The sequence below is a fragment of the Camelus bactrianus genome, chromosome 5 (genome assembly GCF_048773025.1).
Source record: "Camelus bactrianus isolate YW-2024 breed Bactrian camel chromosome 5, ASM4877302v1, whole genome shotgun sequence".
NCBI lineage: Eukaryota > Metazoa > Chordata > Mammalia > Artiodactyla > Camelidae > Camelus > Camelus bactrianus.
Genome location: NC_133543.1, coordinates 12068874 through 12093238, shown reverse-complemented (window position 1 = coordinate 12093238; position 24365 = coordinate 12068874). Strand labels below are relative to the sequence as shown.

At 36.5% G+C, this 24365-nt stretch overlaps 1 protein-coding gene across 2 annotated transcripts in view; it reads left to right on the top strand.

The window, feature by feature from the left end:
• Positions 1 to 24365, top strand: part of UGGT1 (UDP-glucose glycoprotein glucosyltransferase 1) — a 106317-nt gene that overhangs the window by 2994 nt on the left and 78958 nt on the right. For both annotated transcript variants that reach the window (XM_074363429.1, XM_074363428.1), the window contains exons 2-8: positions 2101 to 2236; positions 6999 to 7081; positions 9323 to 9453; positions 19900 to 20012; positions 21773 to 21947; positions 23081 to 23177; positions 24115 to 24193. In XM_074363429.1, the coding sequence (XP_074219530.1) occupies positions 2101 to 2236; positions 6999 to 7081; positions 9323 to 9453; positions 19900 to 20012; positions 21773 to 21947; positions 23081 to 23177; positions 24115 to 24193 (814 nt within the window). The remainder of the gene's footprint in view (positions 1 to 2100; positions 2237 to 6998; positions 7082 to 9322; positions 9454 to 19899; positions 20013 to 21772; positions 21948 to 23080; positions 23178 to 24114; positions 24194 to 24365) is intronic.

Genomic DNA, 24365 nt, shown 5'->3' with positions numbered 1-24365 from the left:
AGACTTTGGGGGAGAACTTTTTGGATTTTTTTCCCCTAGCCACAGAGGATACCTTTCCAAGACTTATTTTTGAGACCATGTAATAAAGATGAGGGTTATTCTATAATGTAGAAGATGACTTTCTGTTTCTTTTCCTTGTGATGACCCATTTTACTGGAACAGTTGATTCTGGTATAGTCCTTGGCACTTTACGAAGTGACTTTCACATTGCTTTCCCTGTCTCCCAGTGACCTGGTGTGGCTGGTACTGTTACTCCTATTCTAGAGTGTGCGAGACTGAGGGTGGAGGAGTTATTAGGTAACGCGCCTAGCTGTGGTTAAACTGCTAGCAAGTAGCAAACTCAGGAATTGCTCACAGGTCCCTGACTCTAAAGGTTTTTTTTTACTAGCCTGTGTTCTCATGCAGTGTGGGTTTCTGATGCTGCAGTCCACAGACCTCCAGGGGAGGGTGTCTAAGAGAGCTTTTGAATGATCTGACATTGGATGTAAGAGCTAGGGTCCTTCTTGCTCCCCTGCAGGAAATGTCAGTAACTATTGCTCCATTCTGAAAGGGGCCTGTGTCACCACAACGCCCGCATCCCCAAGCCAGGAGCCACTGCTGGCAGGTTTCATTGTCAGAGGTCTGCCCTAGGTTTTAGTCTTAATCTCTACCGGTGTTGATTTTTTTAAGTTCTTATTTATAAATGGGATGTTCATTCTTTTTTGTTTGTTTCCAAAGAAACTGGCAGTGCCTAAAGTTAAAACTCTTGTAACAGCAACTTTTCTATTTCTTATAATTGATTTTGCTTTTGACCATTGTTCTTCAGAGACATTGTGTGTTGTATGAAGCAAGATGTTGACACAAACGATAATGCTTTTTGTAAAAAGAAGATACTGATTGGTCACTGCAATATGGATTGGATTGTCTCCCCCAACAGTATGTTTTATAACTAGTGTCAGGGAATTGGGGTGAGCCATTAACATTCAGAAGCACAAGTTTGGTTTAGTGTTTCCCATGGATTCATGTCCCCTTGTGTTTCCATTCAGATGGGTGGAACTTGGATGCAGACTTTTCTATAGCCCAGGGGAAGTCTGGTTAGGGTTCTGTTGAAAAATCAGATCAAAGAAGTCTGCAACTGAAGACCTTTTTCTGGAATGATGTGGATGCCATGAGGGTCGCAGTGTGCTGAGGAAGCTGGGGATTTAGGAAGCCTGCATCCTATGGCCGTGAGATTTACTAGTGACCCCAACTTCCTTATTTTGTAGATGTGGACCTATTGACTTCCTACATTTCCTCATTCCCAAACCTAGATTTGAGTTTTCATTCAAGACTTATCATACTAGCTTCCTAAGGCCATTCTAACAAATGACCACAAACAACAAACAAATAAACTGAAACAACGTTTATTGTCTTACAAAGTTATGGAGTCTGGAATCTCTGAGTTAAGGTGTCAAAGGACCGTGTTCCTTCTGAAACCTGACAGGGAGGATCTTTCTTTGCCTGTTCCAGCTTCTAGGAGCCCCAGGTGTTCACAGCTTGCTGTATAAACTCCAGTTCTGCCTCCGTCTTTACCTGGCCTTCTCTCCGTGTCTCCTCACCGTAGCCTTCACTCTGTGTACCTGTCTCTCTGCCCCAATTTCCCCTTTTTTATAACACCAGGCATTGGGTCAGGGCCTGCCCTAATGATCTCATTTTAACTTGATTACCTCTGTAAAGACCCTGTTTCCAGACAAGTTCACATTCCGAGGTCCTGGGAGGGTAGAACTTTGCTGTATCTTTTTTGGGGCATACAGGTCAGCCTGTTACATCCATCCAGAAGCTGAGCTTCTGTCTCAGCTTTCCTCCTATGCTTCATAAAGTATGACTGTTACACTTCTGTGTAGTGTAGGTGCCCAGGAAACCAAGTGGAGCCTTTGTGGGAGAGTGTAATGAACCACACACCTTTCATTGTGTGTCGGTCACTCCGCAGATTATCTATTGAACTGTCTAGACAGTGGGTGCTGTTCGGTTTCGGGAGCATTTCTATTTCTGTAATATTCATGTTATTGTGTGTGTCTAAGTATTAGGACTCAGGTTTAAACATTGCCTTGTAACAAAACATTTTTTTTCCTCCCTTTTTAGGGGTTTGCCATAAAATGGGACTTTTGATTGTTCTTACTGGACTGTGGCTGTTTTCCTCAGTGAAGGCAGATTCAAAAGCCATCACAACCTCTCTTACAACAAAATGGTTTTCCACTCCCTTGTTGCTGGAAGCCAGGTAAGGAGGCCTCTTTTTCCTTTTTTCTCTTTCACATGTTAGAGTAAAAATGTAGGCTCAGCTAGTGAATGTTCAGGAGCTTTTTTAGGGAGTGTGGTTGCCATCATATGCGTTTAGTAAGAGCCTCTTTCAGGGCACACTGTGCTGTGTGCTGTTCACAGGCCGTTTGCACCCAGCATCTGTCAGCAGGCAACGACTGTATTTATAATATAATACTTAGGGACTTCTTTAGACAAATTTATTAAATTGGTTAAATTATTATGTTATCTTCCAGGAAAAGTATAAATGTGGTCAAAAGGAAAGAGACAATTGTACTTAAAGGACATTTTCTGTTTATCCGAAGAAGGTGTTAGGAGGTGTGTAATGAAAGGAAGAGAAGGGAGTGTGACAGGGAGGGGGCCCCTCAGAACTTGGCAGGAGACCCCCCAGGGTAGAGAGTACAAGGGAGGCTGAGGAAGTGGCCCCAGTTGATCTAATTTTAACCTCTCCGAAATCAGGATGCATTTCATCAAATCAAGATGTTAGCTTACATGGTTAACAAAAGCAGAAAGATGTGGTGGGCCGGGGAGGGCAGGGATAAATTAGGAGTTTGGGATTAACATATACACACTACTATATATATATAAAATAGGTAAACAAGAAGAGCCTACTGTATAGCACAGGGAATTGTATTCAATGTCATGTAATAACAATGGAAAAGAATCTGAAAAAGAATATATAGTCACTTTGCTGTATACCTGAAACTCACAGAACATTATAAACCAACTGTACTTCAATAAAAAAACGGATGTTAGCTTACAATTAAAATTGTTAGCGTCTTTCATTCTTAGTGTTTCATAAAATAATGACATGTCTTAAAATTGACAGTGTCTTCAGATTGATAAAATGCAATATAGTCAGTGATTTCTTGGGCGATTTTATAATCCAAGTGTATTGTTTAGTTAGTGTTCATAATATAAATACAACCAGATGCCTCTCTTTTAGCCAGTTTTTTGTTAATAGATAGGAATTTATTTTTATTGTATCTCAGATAATATACAGCTAGGATCTATAGGGAGTCTTTCTTTCTTTCTTTCTTTTTTTAAAAATGGAAGTATTGGGGATTGAACCCGGGACCTCATGCAGGCGAAGTGTGCCCTCTGCCACGGAGCTCCACCCTCCTTCTAGAGGATCTTTCTAAAGCATACCTTTAAGTGGGTTGAACAGCAAGCATTGGGTAAATCCTCAGAATTTGACAGTGCTGGAAATGTGAACTGTTGCGTTATTTCACTTAACTTTGTGGTCTTACTTTTGTGAGCTTCAGCCTAGAATTTTATCTTTGAATGTCTTCCCCCTTAATCCCTAGAAGAATGTGAGTGAAAAGTTTATGTTGATGGTGTATATGAACAGTTGCATCTCCTAGGGAAAAGCCCCATGTGGTATTGAGAGGCCAGTGGGAACGTGGGCCACGTAGGAGCTGGTCTTGACTTGCTGAGAAGCCTCCGGGACTTTCTGCTGAACACACTCTCTCCCATCACTTCTCTGTCCGTTTTCTCAGCAATATCAGCAACAAAATGGCAAAACCCCAAAACAACTCCAAAAACCCAACCAACCAATCCCCTTCTCCCCTCAGGCCCTAGACCCCCACTGCATGTATTTCATAGCAGTGTTACAGTAACTGATTGGGTCAGTGGGTGGGGCTCCTCAGGCCTCAGCACTTTGTTAGATCTCGGGTGGTTGTCAGAGTGAAGTGGCTGAAGGTTGTTTGCGGTCCTAGACAGCCTGAGCCTCATAACTGAACATTTCTTCCTTTCTGCTGCCTTTAGTCTGGTTGACTTGTCTGGTATAAAACTAAGTCAGTGAGACTTACTATCACTTTCTAAATAATTTTGTGCAACTCACCGTAGCAGATGTTTTATATATTCTGCTTAGTATTCTTAACTGAGTGACATTGCGTTCCTCTCACTCACACTAACATATTTCTTGGTTTTTGTATATCGTCTTAGAAGACTCTGATGACATACGCGTGTGGACTTTTGAGAAAGTATGCTAAAATTGTCCACCTTAATTGATCAGTTGTTTTCAGTTTCTTTGATCTCTGAAGGGAGTATTGTAAACTTCACCAAGTTACCTATCGCAAGCGTCGCCACTTTTCATGGTACACTGGCCATTTGCCGTCTTGGTTCACTATTTTTAGTCTTCTCCTGTGGCTGTTTGCAGACAATTTGCCAAGGTAATGGGACACGTAGGCAACTCAGAGATGAGCTGTGCTTACTTGAAATCACTCTACATTCACCTCCAAGGATGAGGCCATGCCTTCCCTCCGGGTCCAGGGTGGACGTTGATGGTGGATCCCAGCACAGTCCATGGCGGGAGGGAGAAGGAACAGACTCTATCCACACATCGAGGCATGTGGCTCACACAGACCTTTTGCCTTCCTTGCATCTGGCTCTTAGGGACTAAAAATACTCCCATGTGTACTTTTAGATTGAAGCTGATGTTGACTTAGGGTTTGTAGCTTTCTGATTGTCCGTGGAGTGATACATACTTAATTAGGTAGACCCCTGAATATGTTCTGAGCTGCTATGGTTACTAACAGAAATAGGTGTAAATAAAGTAATTATTAAAATTGAAACAAGTGATCATTTATTGAGTTCTTAGATACTGTAATGGCCCAAGAATGCAGCATGATAGACTTGATTGATTGAGATTGGAATGTAAATTACAGTTTTCATTTCCTAACTCTGTGCCTTTAAGTGAGTTAATAACCTCTCTGAATTGCAGTTTCTTTATTCTAAAAAATGATTGTAACTCAGAGTGGCTCTGAGGGTTTGAGGACATGGGAGAGTGTTCTGAGCACAGTGCCTGTCATGTCGTAGGCCCTCCTTAAATGTGCATTTCCCTTCCCCTTCCTTCTGTATAGAAGGAAGACCAATTCTGATCTCCCACAGTAACCTTGTTAAACAAGTTTACTACCAGATATTTGCTATGTGGTGGATATTCGGGTTGTTCTAGTTTTTCTTTCTTTTGCCATAGGTGAAAACCTTTTTATTGTGACATTTCAGAACGTTTATGAGTGGAGAGAGTGGCGTATGGAATGTGCCCTCCCTCCCTCTACTTGTCGCCCAGGTTTAGCAGTTGTCAGCTCGAGTCCAATAACTACTACCACCACCACACTCTTCTCTTCCCTTCCCCCACTGAAATATTTTAAAGCAAATCCCAGACATCATTCAATTTCATCTGTAAAACTAGATTTTTTTACTGAGTGGAATAAGTATAAGAAGCTACAAAACAATTTAAAACGAAAAGCAAACACATGTAAGTGTAATGGAAACAATTGGCAGCGTTCCTTTTAATAATACCTTATATTGTTCCTGTCTTCCATGGATTAGTTCATTGGATATGGTAATTAATTTCCTTAAGACTCTTTGACACTTATATATTGTAAGACTTATAAATGCAGTGGGATGCAAAAGATTGTGTGTTTAAGAAGTTTTCCTGTAATTATATGAAAAGCGTATATTTATGAGCAAGTGGCCTTTGTAGGAGGGTCTTAGTTTAAGTGAATCCATGTTCTCACCACAACTGACGGGTGTATTCTCTCTCCCCTCTTCTGCTAGCTTGTAAGTGCAGCTATAATTCATGAATTTAGTGTGTATTTGCATATCATAATCTATCTGTCTCGGTACCTGTTTTCTTAGACTATAAGCTGTTATAAGGTTGGGATGATGTCTGTGTCAGTTATTAGAAAGCCTAGGAAAATGCCCCACGCAAGGAGGCCCTAGATAATTTAATACATTATGATAATGGGTGTTTTAGGAAACCTATTTTTAGAGAAGCTGTGCATTACCAGGAAATGCTTCTTATTTTTCCCCATATTTCTGTGTCTAGCTGTGGAGTAGCGTGAGAGTTGTACAGCCCAGTGTTGACAAGTAATGGGAAAGTCTTCCTTTGGCTAGGTAAGCTGAGACCCAGATCTGTAGTTGGCTTTAAGTCAGGGAAAGACCACCACTCCATCCCTGTGGCTTGGAGGAGAAGATGACCAATTTACATGAACCGTTCAATTAGAACATGCTTTTTTTTTTTTTTTTTAAAGGGATTTTAGACTTTTGAATGAAGGGAAATTTAGCATAGCCATTATTTTAGGGCAGTAATACAAAGTCAAGAAAAAAATTAAGACGGCATTAAATTTGGGGATCCGATTTTATTAAATTAGTGCCAACTTTAAAGTAAAATCTGATCTCGAAAATGTGAATTTATGGATATTAAAAGACTACAACATGCTGCCTTTCGTGTCCTAGACATCTTTCTAGGGTTTATATTTCCCTTGGGAGGACCTTAGGCAAACACATTTTTTGTTCCTGGTTAAGTTTTTCAGAAAATGAGTGAGCAGAACTAGTACTGGAATTATCAATTCCTAATTCTGCTTCCAGTGCCAACAGCATTTTCACAAATGAGGTTTCATAAGCTTTCTTTATATTGGGACTTCCCTGTTGTGACATTGTTTTTATTATTCTAGGTTTCTTAATGCATACTCATTAAGTTATTAAGTGAATAAACTACGAAGCTAATTATCTATTAATAGCTAATCAGCTAGGAAGACTTGCTTATCATTAAGAAACATGTTATACATGTCTGTGTATAATATATATTATAAATTAAAAGCCAAACTATAGACATTTGGAAACTTAAAAAATGAATTTTATTCTCCTTAGTAATATAGCTTATATTAGAAGATTTTACTAAGTTGTTTAATTTCTGGTATTTCCCCCTTTCCTCCCAGTGAGTTTTTAGCAGAAGACAGTCAAGAGAAATTTTGGAATTTTGTAGAAGCCAGTCAAAACTTTGGATCATCAGATCATCATGGTAAAATTGAAGCAAATGTTTCTGTGACTTTGGTGTCTGGGAAAGTATTAGAAAAATTGGTTTCTGTCAGAGTATGTGTGACATTGCAGGTAATGGAAAACATTTTTATCTTTAACGACTAGAGTTGTGATGGTCACCAGCAGAACCAACACAAACTAATAATTATTTTTGAAGTTTATAACTGGCTGTAAGAACTACCTTTGATTTTTTTTTCTCCCCTTGTTTTTGTTCTTTTGAGTTCTTTTATTGAAAGTGCTGTGTGAATATTTTGTGGAAGTCAAATTCATTTAAAATCATTTAGTATTAACTTAATAACCATCCGATTTGATTCACTCTTTACAAACTGATTTCAGTTACAAACTGATTTCACAAGTGCTCTATTATCCGTTGTTTGTTATCACTAAGTCAGTGCCATTCAGAATGTTTTCCATCCTGCATGCCAGCCACCCACAACTCGACTGTCAAGGTAGCAGTTGTTTACGGTTTCTGATGTACTTTGACAAACATTTTCTAATTTGGTAGAAGCTACGTAGAGTGTACACATTAGTTGTCAAAGATGCTGATACATGAGTTGTAAAACCTTGACTATTACATTGACAGGCATAAGTCCTTGTTGAAGAGAAAATGTGTAAGAATCATATGACTGCTGTTAATATTTGGCTGAGCTGATTTTTAACTTTTTGATTTTTAAAAAATTAATACATATTTGAAAAGTCAAATCTGAATCTCTTTTGTTGCGATTTAAGTACCTAAATTAAAGGTTTTGAACCAGCATCTCCCAGCTTTAGTGATGGAATGGAGAGTCAAGTAGAATTGTTTGCGTTATCAAAAAAAAAATTTTTAGTTTATGATTTCATAAAACAAATTTATCAAGTGGGTTTTAAATGAAATTTGAACTCTGACATTTACAATGACATTTCTTCAATATAAATGATAATGTGTTCTTGTGAAAATTAGGGAGTATGAGTTCTTGGAAGTAATCATAAAAGTATGTTAAACGTTTTATTTGAAATATTATTTATAGTCCCACTACCCAAAGATATTCACTGTTAACATTCTGGCAACCTTTTGAAGTATTTCTTTCTGATCTCTTTTTCTACTTAGAAGATGCTAATGCCTTATGAAGCATTTTCTGTTTTGCTATTTGAAATGTTAATATTTTTCTTAAAATTTTTTTATGTATAGATAACTGATTTGAAAGTCAAAGCTATATGAAAGTCTATAACAGAAAAATCTTCCTTTTCTTCTGTTTCTCTCCTGATTTTTATAGGCATTTAAATTAATTTGTCTAGCTTTCAGTGTTTTTTTTTTCCCTTTTTTTTTTAATAACAAACACATATGTATCTATTCTTTTTTATTCTTTCTTGCAGTATAAAAAGTGTACTATATACATTGTTTGGTACCTTGTACTTGTCATTTACTATATCCTGGGGATTTTTTCATACTGGTACATGTTTGTTTTCCCTCAGATAATTTCTTCCAGTTGTTGTTTGTTACCTTTTTTTCTTTCAATTTTTTCTTTTTTTTTTTTTCTTAAGGGAGTGAGGTAATTTTGGGTTTTCTTTTTGTTTATTTTTTTAAGCAGAGGTACTGCAAATTGAACCCAGGATCTTGTGCGTGCTAGTCATGCACTCCACCACTGAGCTATACCCTCCTCACTTTCAGTTGTTGTTTTAATGCTTCTCCCCAAACTACAGTTTCTTCAGTATCCTTTAATACCTTGAACTTCCTTATCACCCTGCTCAGTTTTTTTGGGTTATTTGAGTAGATAACGTGCCCAGCACTGGGAACACAAAGGCAAGTCATAATTTCTGCCTTTGGGGGGCTCAAAGACCATTTGGGGAGATGTAATAGTGAATAAGTAATTTAGTAAATGGTGTGACAATGAAATACTATGGGAGCACAGAAGAGATGAACTTGGTCCAGTGAGGCATGGAGTGGGGACTGGGGGCCCCTCCCTGGAATAGGTGATCTCACTGCTGAATTCTTCATGAGAAAGTAGGTAGGGGTCAGTCATCCAGGGAAGTGGGAACATCACAGTCCAGGGAGAGGGAAGAGTCTGAGCAAAGGAAAAGGAGAGGAAGAGTCCAGCTGCGTTGTGTGCACCAAGGAATTGCAAGCATTTGCCAGCAGTTCGAGAGAGTATAGCGGAGAAATTTCGCCATCGTGTTCTTCATGAGCTTTCTGACTTGGATGGCTCTAGTCGTGTATGATGATTTTGATTAATGTTCTTCTTGACAGGTACTGATTATTCCTATTATCATGAGATATTGGAAGCTGCATTTCAGTTTCTGTCACCACTACAGCAGAATTTGTTGAAATTTTGTCTGTCTCTTCGCGCCTACTCAGCTACAATTCAAGCCTTCCAACAGGTGAGTTCAGTGCTTCCACATAACAGTGTTTTCAGGGCTTGTGTAACATGACTGGGTATGTTGCAGTTGTCCTGGAGTTGTGTTACACAACTAGACCTCTTCTGCCTGAGGTTTTCTAGATTTACAATGTGTTCATAAATTATAAGCAAAGCTGATGATATTAAATACTTAAATCATACATTATAAAAAATATAATTTGCACTTATTTTTTAAAAACTTAAAAAAAGTATATATTTATTTATTTTTAACACCTTTATTGTGGTGTGGTTCCTTTCTGTAAACTACACATATTTCTGATGTACAATTTGATGACTTCTGATAGATATATACACCAAAGAAATCACTACCACAATCAAAATAGTTAACATTTCCGTCACTCCCCAAGAGGTGGAATTTTCAAATTCCTGGTTTATCCCTTCCCACCTCCTTTACCCTCTGATAATCATAAGTTTGTTCTCTATGTCTGTTAGTCTGTTTCTGATTTGTAGATAAGTTCATTTGTGTCTTCCCTTTTAGATTCCACATATAAGCAATATCGTATGACATGTTTCTCTATATTTCTGGCTTAGTTCACTTAGAACGACAATTTTCAGGTCCATCCATGCTGTTGTAAATGGCATTATTTTATCCTTTTTATGGCTGAGTAGTATTCCGTGTGTGTGTGTGTGTGTGTGTGTGTGTGTGTGTGTGTGTGTGTGTGTGTGTGTGTGTACACATATATACACACATCTTCTGTATCCAGTTAATCTGTCAGTGGACATTTAGGTTGTTTCCATGTCCTGAGTATTGTAAATAGTGCTGCTGTGAACATTGGGGTACATGTGTCTTTTTGAATTATATTTTTGTCCGGATATATGCCCAGGAGTGGGATTGCTGGATCATAGGGTAAGTCTATTTTTAGTGTTTTTAAGGAACCTCCATACTGTCCTCCATAGTGGCTGGACCAAGTTACATTCCCACCAACAGTGTAGGAGGGTTCCCTTTTCTCCACAACCTCTCTAGCATTTATGGTTTGCAGACTTCTTAATGATGGCCATTCTGACTGGTGTGAGGTGATATACCTGATTGTAGTTTTGATTTGCATTTCTCTAACAATTAGTGATGCTGAGCATCTTTTCATGTGCTTGTTGGACATCTGGATGTCTTCTTTGGAGAGATGTCTATAGAGATCTTCTGCCCATCTTTTGATTGGTTTGCTTGTGTTTTTAATTTTATATTAAGCTGTATGAGCTGTTTGTATGTTTTGGAAAGTAATCCCTTGTCAGTCACATCATTTGCAAATATTTTCTCCCATTCTGTAGGTTGTCTTTTCATTTTGTTCATGGTATTCTTAGCTGTGCAAAAGCCTTTAAGTTTAATTAGATTCCATTTGTTTATTTTGCTTTTATTTCCATTACTCCAGGAGCTGGTTCAAACAATATATTGCTGTGGTTTGTGTCCAACAGAGTTCTGCCTATGTTTTCCTTTAGGAGTTTTATAATATATTTATTTATTTTTTAATGGATCTACAGGGGATTGAACCCAGGACCTCATACATGCTAAAGATGCACTCTACCAAATGTGCTCTATCCCTCCCCCCCATTTTTTTCATTTAAGGAAAAAAGAAAAAGAATATGCACACAAAAAACTTCGTTTATATAACACAGCTCAGGAGAGAGGAGCTGTAGTTTTGCTAAACCAACTAACCCTAAAGTCTGATCACAGCCTGTGGATCTAAAAGCAGTTCACAGGAGGTAGGAAATGTGAAGCCATATCATATGAGACAGTCAGGAAGGTCTAGAATGTGGGAAACCTTGTGGTCAAACGATCTGATTTTGTCAACAAATAAGTTAAAAGGAGGAGAAAAGAGGAAAGGAGGAACTTCAAGAGAGACTTAAAAAAATGTGTCAGCTTAATGCATGTGTAGATCTTGTTGGATTTTGAGTTGAACAAACTTGTTAAAAAAAAAAGTAGAGAGCAAGAAAATCAAAGATGTGTGTATACCAATTATATATTTCGTATAAAAGAAATGTTAATTTTAAAACTGTTGTTAAAATTCTGAAATAAAACAGGTATAGAAAATGACTCACAAAACATAGTATAGTGAATTATTATGAAGTGAACACTCTTGTAGTTTTCAGCCAGGTCAAGAAATAGACTAGAACTTAGCCAGGCACCCTATGAGCCCTTCATGTGCTCTGTCCCCATTGTCACAGCTGCCTTTGCCCTTCAAGAGGAATCACTTCCTTCTGTTGGAATCACTTGCTGTTTTTTTTTTTTTTAATCATTTTATTGCCCAAGAGAGCATCTCCACACAGTAGAGTTCATTAGTCCTGCCCAATTTTTAAAAATTTGATCATATTTTGGGGGGTGGATAGTCTCTTAATTTACAGGTTCTCCCTCCATCCCTTTCTTTTCTGGTGAATAACAGACTGTGTGCCCTATAGATTTTTTCACAGTGTACATTTTGTTGATCACACACTTGTGAGGCATTGTACCTTCTGCATTTTCCTCTGATCTGTGTTCCTGAAAATTGGTGGCTGGATCCAGAGTCTTGGTCCAAATTGTGTTTCATCCCTTTGGCAAGTCTGTCAGTGGTGTGCCGTTCTTCCATTAGGAGGCACCTAGTGTGTGCTTTCTTCTCTTTTTGATTTAGCAGCCGTTACCACTCTATGCTTAGCTTGTTAATTCTTGGGGGTGGTAAAGTGGTGACTCTTTCATCTTTTCTTTTCATTTGTTCTTGGAGCATGGATATAAAGAGTCATCTTCATAGCAGCACGATATACAATAGCCAAGACATGGAAACAACCTAAACGTCCATGGACAGATGACTAGATAAAGAAGTTGTGGTATATTTATATAATGGAATACTATTCAGCCATAAAAATAATAAAATAATGCCATTTGCCACAAAGAGGCTGGACCTAGAGATTTTCATTCTAAGTGAAGTAAGCCAGAAATAAAGAAAAATACCATATGATATCACTCATAGGTAGAATCTTAAAAAAAAAAAAAAAAGGACACTATGAACTCATTTACATAACAGAAACAGACTCGCAGACATAGTAAACAATCTTATGGTTACCTGCGAAAGGGGGTGGGAAGGGGTAAATTTGGGAGTTTGAAATATGCAAATGTTAGCCACTATATATGAAAATAGATTTTAAAAAAGTTTCTTCAGTATAGCACAGGGCACTATGTTCAATAGCTTGTAATAACCTTTAATGAAAAAATATGAAAACAAATATATGTATGTATATATGCATGACTGGGATATTGTGCTGTACAACAGAAATTGACACACTGTGACTGATGGTACTTCAATTAAAAAAATAATAATTAAAAAAAGAAGAGGCCCCTCCGTCATGTGGTCCTGGGTCACGGTATTGTGCACATATGAAAGGCTGAGTGCATACTTCTTTCCTTTTATTTAAATAACAGGTTTCTAAATGCATTTGAGTCACAAGCTTCCTTTTACTTTGACCATTTAATTTTTCACTTCAGCTTTTTAAAATTGTGGTAAAATACACATAAACTAAAATTTATCCTCTTACCCACATTTAAGTGTACAGTTCAGTGGTATTCATACTGTTGTGTAATCATCACCATCATCCATCTTCAGAACCCCTTTCATCCTGTGAAACTGAAACTCATGTCCATCAAATAACAACTCCCCTTTCTCTCTATTCTGTCCCCGCCAACCCCTGGCCATCACCATTCTACTTTCTCTCCATGTGAATTTGCCCATTATAGACACCCCATATAAGTGAACTCCTAAATGTTTATCCTTTTCTGTCTGGCCTGTTTCACATAGCATCATGTTTTTAAGGTTCATCCATGTTGTAGCATATGTCAGAATTTCACTTCTTTATGGCTGAATAATATTCTATTGGATATATGTAACACATTTTATTTATCCATTGGATATTTGGATTGTTTCTGCCTTTTGGCTATTGTGAATAATGCTGCTGTGAACCATAGGAAAACAGGTGTCTGGTTGAATCCGTTTTCACTTCTTTTGAATGTGAACATGGGAGTGTAGTTCACGAATCATATGCTAACTCCATGTTTAACAATTCAAGGAACTGCCAGACTCTTCCAGAGCAGCTGCACTGGTTTACGTTCCCACTAGTAATGCACCACAATTCCACTTTTTCCACATACTTGCCAACATTTGTTACTTTGTTTTTGTTTTTTTTTTTGAAAATGACTATACTGATGGGTGGGAATTGGTATCACAGGTTTTGATTTTCATTTCCCTAATGATCAGTAAGGTGGGAAATTTTTTCATGTGCTTATTGGCCATCTGAATATCTCCTTTGGAAGCTTGTCTACTTAAGACCTTTACCCATTTTTGAATTGGTTTATTTGGGGTTTTTTTTTCTGTTTTTATTTTTGGAGAGTTATATTATTTACAATATAATGTGAATATAAATATATATTTACAAACTGAACGTCTTTGATGACATCTTCTGAGATATGCTACAGGCACAGGTTTAGCCAGTGAAAATTGGAGAAAAAAATCAGTGTATCACAGATGCATGTGCAGGGACATGTGGAAATTCCATGTTAATGTACCACATTTGCTGCAAATTTGTAGTGCATTGAACTATGTAGCACTAATAAGGGAAAACACGTTGAACATATCATAATGTCACTGAATGTATTTATTGTAACACAATGTCAAAAAGCCATTTATTATGTATACTTACGCTTCCAGAACTTCTGGTCACCCTGTGTAAGGAGAAAGTATATGATTATTTTATTTAAATTCATGGAGTAAGGGAGGCCTTTGTACATATGTAGTAAAACTCAAAGTCAAAAAGTAAATTCTTTGTTTCTTTCTATATGAGTGTGTGTGTGTGTGTATTTTTTTTTTTTTTTTAATGGAGGTACTGGGGGTTGAACCCAAGACCTTGTGCATGTTAAGCATATGCTCTACCACTGAGCTATACCCACTCCTGCAAAAAGTAAATATTTTAAAATGCATTTTTAAAAAGCCCCCAAAGAATGCAAACTGTTTACACAGATTATCTTTAGTGAATGGGAACTTCTTATGTTTATTCTAAAATATTTTGAATTTTTTCATTTTTAATAGTATGTTTTCATAGGTTATTAGTATAAATTTTTTTTTGCACTTTTTTTGTTTGTTTTGAGCGGAGGTAGTTAGGTTTGCTTATTTATTTCTTAATGGAGATACTGGGGATTGAACCACAGGACCTTGTACATGCTCAGTCAGCATGCACTCTAACTCTAGAGCTATACCCTCCCCCTTAGTATAAATTTTAAAACAATAAAAATGAAAATTACTGTATAGCACTTAACTAAGCCACCAACACTGCATTTACTGGATTAATACATTTCTCTGTAAACACACTTTAAAAAAAAATTGGAAGTATAGTTGATTTATAATGTTGTGTTACTTTCTGGTATACAGCATAGTAATTCAGTTATACATATATATATATTCTTCAGATTCTTTTCCATTATAGGTTATGACAAAATATTGAATATAGTTCCCTGTCCTACAGCAGAAGAGCATTGTTGTTTATCTAATTTAAAATAATAGTGTGTATATGTTAATCCCAAACTCCTTATTTATCCGCCACCCCTTCCCCTTTGATAACCATAAGGTTGTTTTTTATGTCTGTGAGTCTATTTCTGTTTTATAAATAAGTTCATTTGTGTCATTTTTTAAGATTCCACATATAAGTGGTATTATATGATATTATATGGTATTTTTCTTTCTCTGTCTGACTTACTTCACTTAGTATGATAATCTCTGGGTCCAACCATGTTGCTGCAAATGGCATTATTTCATTGTTTTTTATGGCTGAGTAATATTCTATTGTGTGTGTGTGTGTGTGTGTGTGTGTGTGTGTGTGTGTGTGTGTATGTGTATATATACACACCACGTCTTCTTTATCCATTCATCTGTCAGCATATATTTAGGTTACTTCCATGTCTTGGCTATTGTATGAACGTTGGGTGCATGTTATCTTTTCGAATTAGAGTTTTCATCTTTTCCAAATGTTTGCTCAGGAGTGAGGTAGCTAGGTCATATGGTAAGTCTATTTTTAGTTTCTTAAGGAGCCTCCATACTGTCCCCCATAGTGGCTGCACCAATTTACATTCCCACCAACAGTGTAGGAGGGTTCCCTTTTCTCCACACTCTCTCCAGCATTTATTATTTGTAGATTTTTTAATGCTGGCCATTCTGACCAATGTGAGATGATACCTCATGGTAGTTTTGATTTGCACTTCTCTAATAATTAGCGATGTTGAGTATATTTTCATGCACCTGTTGGCCATCTGGATTATCTTCTTTGGAGAAATGTCTGTTTAGGTTTTCTGCCCACTTTTTGATTGAGTTGTTTTTATTGATTGATTGATTTGCTATTGAGCTGTATGAACTGTTTGTATATTTTGGAAATTAATCTCTTGTCGATCGTATCATTTGCAAGTATTTTCTCCCATTCTGTAGGTTGTCTTTTTGTTTTGTTGATGGTTTCCTTTGCTGTGCAAGAGCTTTTAAGTTTAATTTGGTCATATTTGTTTATTTTTGCTTTTATTTCCATTATTTTAGGAGACAGATTGAGAAAAATACTGCTGCGATTTATGACAGAATGTTCTGCCTATGTTTTCCTCCAGAAATTTTGTAGTATTCTGTCTTATATTTAGGTCTTTCATCCATTTTGAGTTGATTTTTGTATATAGTGCTAGAGAATGTTCTAATTTCATTCTTTTACAGGTACCTGTTCAGTTTTCCCAGCACCACTTTTATGCAACATAGTTTTGAAAGTCCTAGCCACAGCAGTGAGAGAAGAAAAAGAAATAAAAGGAACCCTAATTGGAAAGGAAGAAGGAAAACTGTCACTGTTGGAGATGAGATAATATTATCCACAGAAAATTCTAAAATTGCCACCAGAAAACCACAAGAGCTCATTAATGAATTCTGTAAACTTGCAGGATATGAAATTAATATACAGAAATCTGTTGCATTTCTATACACTAACAACAAAATATCAGAAAGGGAAATTAAGGAAACAATCTCATTTACCATCGCATCACAAAGAATAAAGTACCTAAGAACCCACACAATGGAAAATTAGTTGGAAAGCACATATCTGAAAAGTGATTAATACCCAGAGTATATAAAGAACTCCTACAAACCAACACCAAAACCCCCGAAATAACCCAGCTTTTCATCATTCAGTTTGATGTTGATGGTGTCTGTTGATACACAAAGGTTTTAATTTTGATGAAATCCAGTTTATATGTTTCTTTCCTACTTTTTGTTGCCTGTGATTTTGGTGTTCTATCCATGAAATCATTACCAAATCCATTGTCAGGAAGCTTTTCCCCTATGTTTTTTTTAAGAGTTCCGTAGTGTAATACTAGTTCTTAAACTTTGGGTCTTGGATCCATTTTGAGTTAATTTTTGTATATGGTATAGAGTAAGGGTCCAGCTTCATTCTTTTTTATGTAGATACTCACTTTTCCCAGCACCGTTTGTTGAAAGACTGTCCTTTCTCCGTTGGTGGGTCTTGGCACACTTGTTGAAAATCAATTGATCATATATGTGAGGGTTTCTTTCTGGGCTCTGCTCTAGTCCATTAGTTTATATGTCTGTACTTAAGCCAGTACAACACTGTTCTGATTGCTCTAGGTTTGTACTAAGTCGATAAATCTGAAAGTATGAATCTTCTATCGAGGTCTTTTGATGCCACTCTACTAGTCTTTGATTGATTCCTTGCTATCTGGTATAATAAGTTTCAGGTTCATTTTGTACATCTCTGGTCCTAGATTTGCAATCAACTGTTTTGCTAAGAGGCTCACTGAAGTTTTTGTTTTTGTTTTTGTTTTTGTTTTTGTTTTTGTTTTTGTGTGTGTGAGGAGAAATGGTATTTTAAGAGCATAGTCCTCTAGGCATCATTGCTAATGGGTTGGTCATTGTTCTTAGGCCTCCTACGTAGGTGGAGATAGGAAATAACTACCAATATATCTAAAGACAAAATATACAAAGCCATGTAAGATGAAATACTGCGTGAGTTCTTTCTGATGCGTTGAATTCAGATTGAAGATCACTTAGTTTGTATGTTACACATACATTTCTTTTCTTCCACATCGAGATCTTAGTTCTCAAGGATATAAAGGACGATGGAATTGGACTATCTCATGGTTACTCAGTTGTTTTATCCACGTCACATACATAGTAGCCTTAATAACGGTCATACTGTGGCCACAACTATGTTACTGAAAACAGTTAAAATTTTTTCTTTTGGCCTAGTCAACTCTGTCATTCCTCCCCCCATTTTAAAAAATGAGTGTATTCTACACAGAGCTTAGACGTTTCTTATTATACTGTCTCCCCTTTAGCCTCATTTAGTCTTTGTTTTATAAATAATTTGTATCTTTAATACTCACCACTGGTCCTTTTGCCAAATATCTTTAGTCAGTTGGCTTTTCTGACACTTGTTTACCAGTAAGATTTCTCAGGAAGGGTTAATGGGAGCAGTATTTCCTCAGTTTTTGCTTGTTTATGTAATAGTCTGGATATAAAATCCTTGGGATATATATTCTTTCCTTGACTATCTTAAACATACTGTCTCATTTTCTTTTAGCACGAAGTTGTCCTACCGAAAATGTGAAGATAATAGGAGTTCCTTTCCATTAAAAGTCTCTTGCTTTTTTTGTCTAGCACCGAAAAGGATTTTTTTCTTTTTCTTTAAAGTCATAATTTACTAGAATAAAGCTTACCAGTGATTGTCCTGGCTCAGTATTTTTAGGTATACAGTATGCTCTTTTAATACAGAGTTTCACATCATTTTTTTTATTCCAAGAAAAGTTTCTTAAGAACTTACTATAGTTTGTTCTGTCCCTTATTTTGGAATTCATATCATCCATATAGTGAATTTTCTTTGCTCAGCTTTGTTATCTGTCACTTTCCTTTGAATCTTTCTTTTCTTTATTTCTCTTCAATTAAAAATTTTTTTCCTCCATTCATCTTCTCTTTCTCTTAAGTCATTACTTTTTTTTTTCATTTTTTTGTTTTTGTTTTTTTGGTACTCCTTCTAGTTTAGTTTTCATTTCTAAAATGATTTTTGTTTTACTTCTGATTTTTTTCTTTAGTCTGTCATCTCATTTCTGAATTTCTCTAATTCTGACTTAGGTTTTTCTCTACATCTTATATAATTTTCTTAATATATTTTAATTTGTTTGAAATTGTTACTTTTTAATTTAAATTTTTAATTTTTGGGGGGGGATGGGAGAAGTAATTAGATTTATTTGTTAATTTTTAAAATTTTAATGGAGGTGCTGGGGATTGAACACAGGACCTTGTGCATACTAAGTGTGCTCTCTACCACTGAGCTATTTCCCTCCCCTGCAGTGGGTTACATTTTGTCTGTCTTCTAGCTGTGTGTTTCTGACATGGTTTCATTGACTGTCGCTGTGCTGTCCAGTATGGTAGCCACTGGCCATGTGTGGTTGTTTAAATTTAAACCAATTAAAGTTAGACGAAATGAGAAACTGAGCTCTTCAGTTGCGTTAGCTACATTTCAGGTGCTCAATAGTCACCTGTAGCCAGTGGCCACCCTGCTGGGCAGTGCAGACGTAGATTTCTGTCCTTGCAGAAATTTCTCCTGTACAGCACTCATGTATAAGCATAAGAGTGTCATTCTGTTCTCTGCCCACCCCCCACCCCTTTTCTTACAATAGCTTTGTATGGGATTTGACACTGAGTCTTTTTCTGCTCAATTTGATGTGACATTAGTTCTCCTTAACTTTTAGAGGTTGGCATGGCTCCCTCTTCCATTAATTTTATGTTCTGTCGCTCTCTTCACCCTCATGCTGCTCAGTGCGCCCCTCGATGAAGTTGCAGATGAACTTGTCTCATTATGCCTTGGTGTTCACGCATTTCAGTCCAAACATAAACTCATATCTCCTTAAGCCTTTCCTTTGAATATCTTCCTGTGCTCCTTGAATAATTTCACAGCCTTTCCATCTACTCTTTTTTTAGGCCCAGTTGCTTTTTAAAATTCAGTGTCGTTCTTCCTATTTCAGGGAGAGGCTTCACATTTGTCTGCATAGTATACTTAATTCGGCTGCATTGTTATACTTTGGAACATACAGTTGACATTTGTAAGCTTAGTTTCTAAAAGGTACATACTGTATTCCCTGGATATCTGTTGATTTCTTCTGAGATAGAATTTTGAAGTTCTGTTTTGGGGATAATAACACCTACCTCGGGGGGTGATATTGGGAGGAAATAGATGAGACAATACATGGAAAGCAGTGAAACGTAAGGCTCTTATTTCCTGTTACTTAATGGATGCTCAGTAGATACTAATTTTTGCTTTTATTGATGTTGTTTTATTATTTTGTTACCTACTTAGAATATTCATGTCTTTATCTTATCTTTGGTTAGACATTATTTTCAAAAACATCTTGTGTCTTAAATGACAGATAGCAGCTGACGAACCTCCACCAGAAGGATGTAATTCATTTTTTTCGGTGCATGGAAAGAAGAGTTGTCATTTTGATACCCTTGAGACTCTTCTCCTGACAGCTTCCGAAAGGTAGATTGTGTGTTTCTTTACTGAAATGTTGTGCATTCATTGTGCTTTCTTCTATATCAAGTCCGCCTTCTGGTTTCTCTTATGGGTTTTACAGTCTGAGGTCTAGTGGTTTAGAATATGAATTCTGGAACCAGACTGACTAGATTTATTTTAATCCCAGCTCCATCACTTAAAATAGTTTTGTGAACTTAGGCAAATTGCATAACCTTTCTTTCCTTATCTCATTTTGAAATGAAGATAGTAAGAGTACTTAATATGATTGTCGTTTGGTATTGACTGTATCAGAGAGATTACTTAGGCTTTGTCGTCAGCTTAGTAAAGAATATTCTGTGTATTGAAGCTCTCAGGATAGTGTTAGTTTCAGACAAAGGAGACCTTTTGGGGGGATGGTAATTAGGTTTATTTCTTTGTTTATGTATTTATATATTTATTTATTTATTTAATGGAGGTACTGGGGATTGAACCCAGGACCTTGTGCATGCTAAGCACACACTCTACCACTGAGCTATACCCTTCCCTGCCAAAGAAGACGTTAAGGTAACTGCAAGCTTAATTTGAATATTAAATTGGTACTTGATGGGCTGGCTTTTTGGCTTAAAGGTAGGTCTCCTGTGGTGGACAAATATACCAGGTACGTCTTGCTGTCTGGCTAGGGCAGGAACCCCTCTGTACTTCCTCTAATGCTGTTATCCAGAGGACAGCAGTGATCTTTCTGTGATGTTGCTCTGCTGTACTAGAAGTGCCAAAGGTGTTTTAGGTGGGGAAATTCTTCTTTAGTAAGTTGATCTGCCCAGCACCTGTCCCCTGCCCACCAAATGACACAAGTGCTTCTTCCTTGGGGTGGTAACCAAAAAGTGCAGTGAGCATTCAACTTTCTGAGGGGTGAGGTATGGTGGTGCCCTGTGGGGAAACAAAATTGACTGACTTAAAAAATTCTTTGTTTAATTTGTTACCACAGTAATGCACTGCAGACCTTTATAAAGAAAAAAGTGGTAATGTCTCCTCTTCTGAGAGGTGGTTACTATTTTGAATAGTTTGGCATGTATCCTTTTATACTTTTTTCTGTGGTTATAAATTTATACAGGTAGGTAGGTTTATTTTTATGCACAGCGTCCGCCACTTAGTACATGTAGGTGTACCTCCTTCAGAGGGATTGGTAGATCATAAAGTCTATGCATTAAGATCTATAAATATCTTGATGCCATTCTTAGAGAAACTTTCTTGAGGGCAAGGTTTTAAAATTTATGAGGAAAACTTAAATGTTAGATCTGTTAGTAGGAGGATCATAATAGTAAAAATGACAGAGGGGGAAGATGCTGTAATTGGGAACTTATATGCTTAGAGTTATCTCTGCATTATTTGCATTATTTGCACTTAGGTTTTCAGATAAAGAGATCATTATATTCTGTTTATATGGTAGAATAATTTGCTAAAGCTTTAGTACTATGAGGTCTAAATATATATCCTTTTCCTGGCTTTTCCCCCTTCTCTAGGAATTGGTAACAATTATTAGTCAAAGTATACATTTTATAGTTAGTATGTATATAATGTAAATTTATTATTTTAAATTATGAACAAATAAAAACTCATACCTGTTAGTATTCTTACTAGCTGAAAACTATTTGTGATTGTGATACTCTATATTAAAATGTTTATAATCCTTTCTTGCATTATCATTGCTGCAGCTACATTTTGTACTGTTTTTAATGTTTAAAAACTTTTTAAGTTAACAACTTTAAGCTTTTAATATTTATTTTCAGACCCAAACCTTTATTGTTCAAAGGAGATCACAGATACCCCTCATCTAATCCTGAAAGCCCGGTGGTTATTTTCTACTCTGAGATTGGCTCTGAGGAATTTTATAGTTTCCACCAACAACTTATATCGGAAAGCAATGCAGGCAAAATCAATTACGTATTCAGACATTATATATCTGTAAGTATTGATTCATTTTATAACTGGTTTAAATATTAATTTGCCTAGCATAGCCTTAGCACTTAAGCTAATAATTTGCCCCTTTATAGAATGATTTGAACTATTTTTTTGAGAAATGTAATACTTTCATCAGATCTGTTACTTGCACACAGGAGGTACTTTGCTTGCCTTTCTGAAGAAATGTAAAACAATTATGCTTAAAAAATGGCTATGTAAAGTTTACATTCTTTTTAAAAATAAACCATATAAATTAATTTTGTCCAGATTTAATATGGTCATCATAGTATGGAACTGATTCTTGAATTCAGTTCCTTTTCAAACTTTTTCTTTTTGGAATCTTCTCATTTGATGGAAGGGGGAAGATTTCTAATGGGGTGAAATCAGGCAGAATTGATTTAAAATTAAGCCTTTAAAACCTTGTGTGATATTTAGTATTTAAAATATTTATATCTAAAGACTCTTAGCCTTTAAAATTTCTATGTCATAATGAGCTCAGTAAATATTGGATGCTAAGTCCATGCAAAAATAAAATTAAAAATTTTAAATGAAAATTTGTATGAGCAGAAACAGATTTTTCAATATCCAATTTTTAACCCTGCCTCCAGGCTCTATTGCTGGCATTAAAGATTCCAATGTCTCAAGGGCCTTCCTTATTCAGGGTAGTGGTGAACCTGTGACACTTGATCAGCCCAAACCCTGCCTGAAAACATTTAAATTCAATAAAAAAAATGTGCTTGCACACACGCACACACACACACGTATCTGTATACATGGTCCTAACAAAGCACTCTGGGTTTGAAACCTACCGATTTTCAACCCTGTGTAGATTCTGGAACTTTGTTGTCGCCTTCTCCATTTGTTCGCTTGGTGTGGTTACTTTTGCCCTCTTAGCCGTCCCTTCGTCTGGTTTTGTTTCTACCTTGAAATTCCTGTTCTCACTCTTGTGGCACGATCCACGATCTGAAGGTTGCCATGGAAGTTCAAGCGTATTTTGGATGCATAAATAACCCTCAGCGATGGCTCCGTGGCATTAACATGGTCGCGCGCTGCACGCTGTGAGACGTAAAGAGCGAGGCGGTAGTAATGGCAGGACGAACGGGGAGGTAATGATAGAATACTTGCTCTGCTTGCAGAATCCCAGGAAGGAGCCTGTTTACCTCTCTGGCTACGGTGTGGAATTGGCCATTAAGAGCACTGAGTACAAGGCCAAGGATGATACTCAGGTGAAAGGTGAATTTGTAAATTAAGACCAATGTGTTTTCTTGGCTTTAAATATGAGTTAAAGAGGAATTTGTTTCCTTGATGAGAATAGATTTGGGAGTATGATGAACCTGTGTTTGAATCCTGGTACTGTTATATCTGAGTTGGATGACAAATTCTCTAGGTCCTAATTTTATCCCCTGTTGAGTGCAGATGATGATATATGCCTCTTAAAGTATTTGCAAGGAGAATATTAGATGTATAGGTAAAGAATTCAACAAAGTTTTTTGCACAGAAAGGTTCAGTAAGTAGTAGCTGTTGTTACTGATGATGAGTAGTTTACAAATAGTGATTAATTTGTGACCCGATGTGAAATCTTAAACTGTCATATAATCAACGAACAATTTTATGTTTTTTATTATTTTCTACACTTGGAACAGTTTACTGGGGGTACTTCCTATTCTAATATTCTAGGATTTTGAATTATTTCAACAAATTTTATGTGCCATCTTTTTATGTCTTTTGGGCTTGTTTTCAAGGTAGAAATGGTTGGTTTTGGTGCATGAAGATAAGATAGCCTACTACCTCATCATCATTCTGTTCTCAATAATTGTATTTAGGATTAAGTTGCCTCATTGCAAATTCCTCAGAATTTTGATACTGAATACTATCATTCATAATTTTAAAAATATTAATTTTGAAATATTTAACATGTAAATTTTTCCAGAGTTTAAGGAAAAACACATTCTTACTTTATCCAGGAACACAGGCTCTATCAAAAACACGTTTATTCTGTTTGTTACCACTACAAAAATTTTAGTTGAGATATTCAACGTTTTCAAAGCTGTTACAATTTCAGGTGTTTCAAATTGTTTTTTTTTTTTTTTTACAATTTTCAAATTTCATGAAGTTAATATTTTTATTTCTAATCTGAGTGATTAGACATGTATTTGCTGTGCTTTTGTAGGAACTGAAGTGAACACCACAGTGATTGGTGAAAACGATCCTATTGATGAAGTTCAAGGATTCCTCTTTGGAAAATTAAGGTGTGTATATTCTTTTGGGAAATGATCTTATTCCCTTTAAACCTCCAGGCTTCTTCGCTGTGTGAGATCGTCTTTCTCATTACTGTCTGAGTTACAGACCTCCCAACAGTACTTTGTATATAAATTCTTATAGGAATAGATGACCACTTAAGTTTGTAGGACACTTTATGAT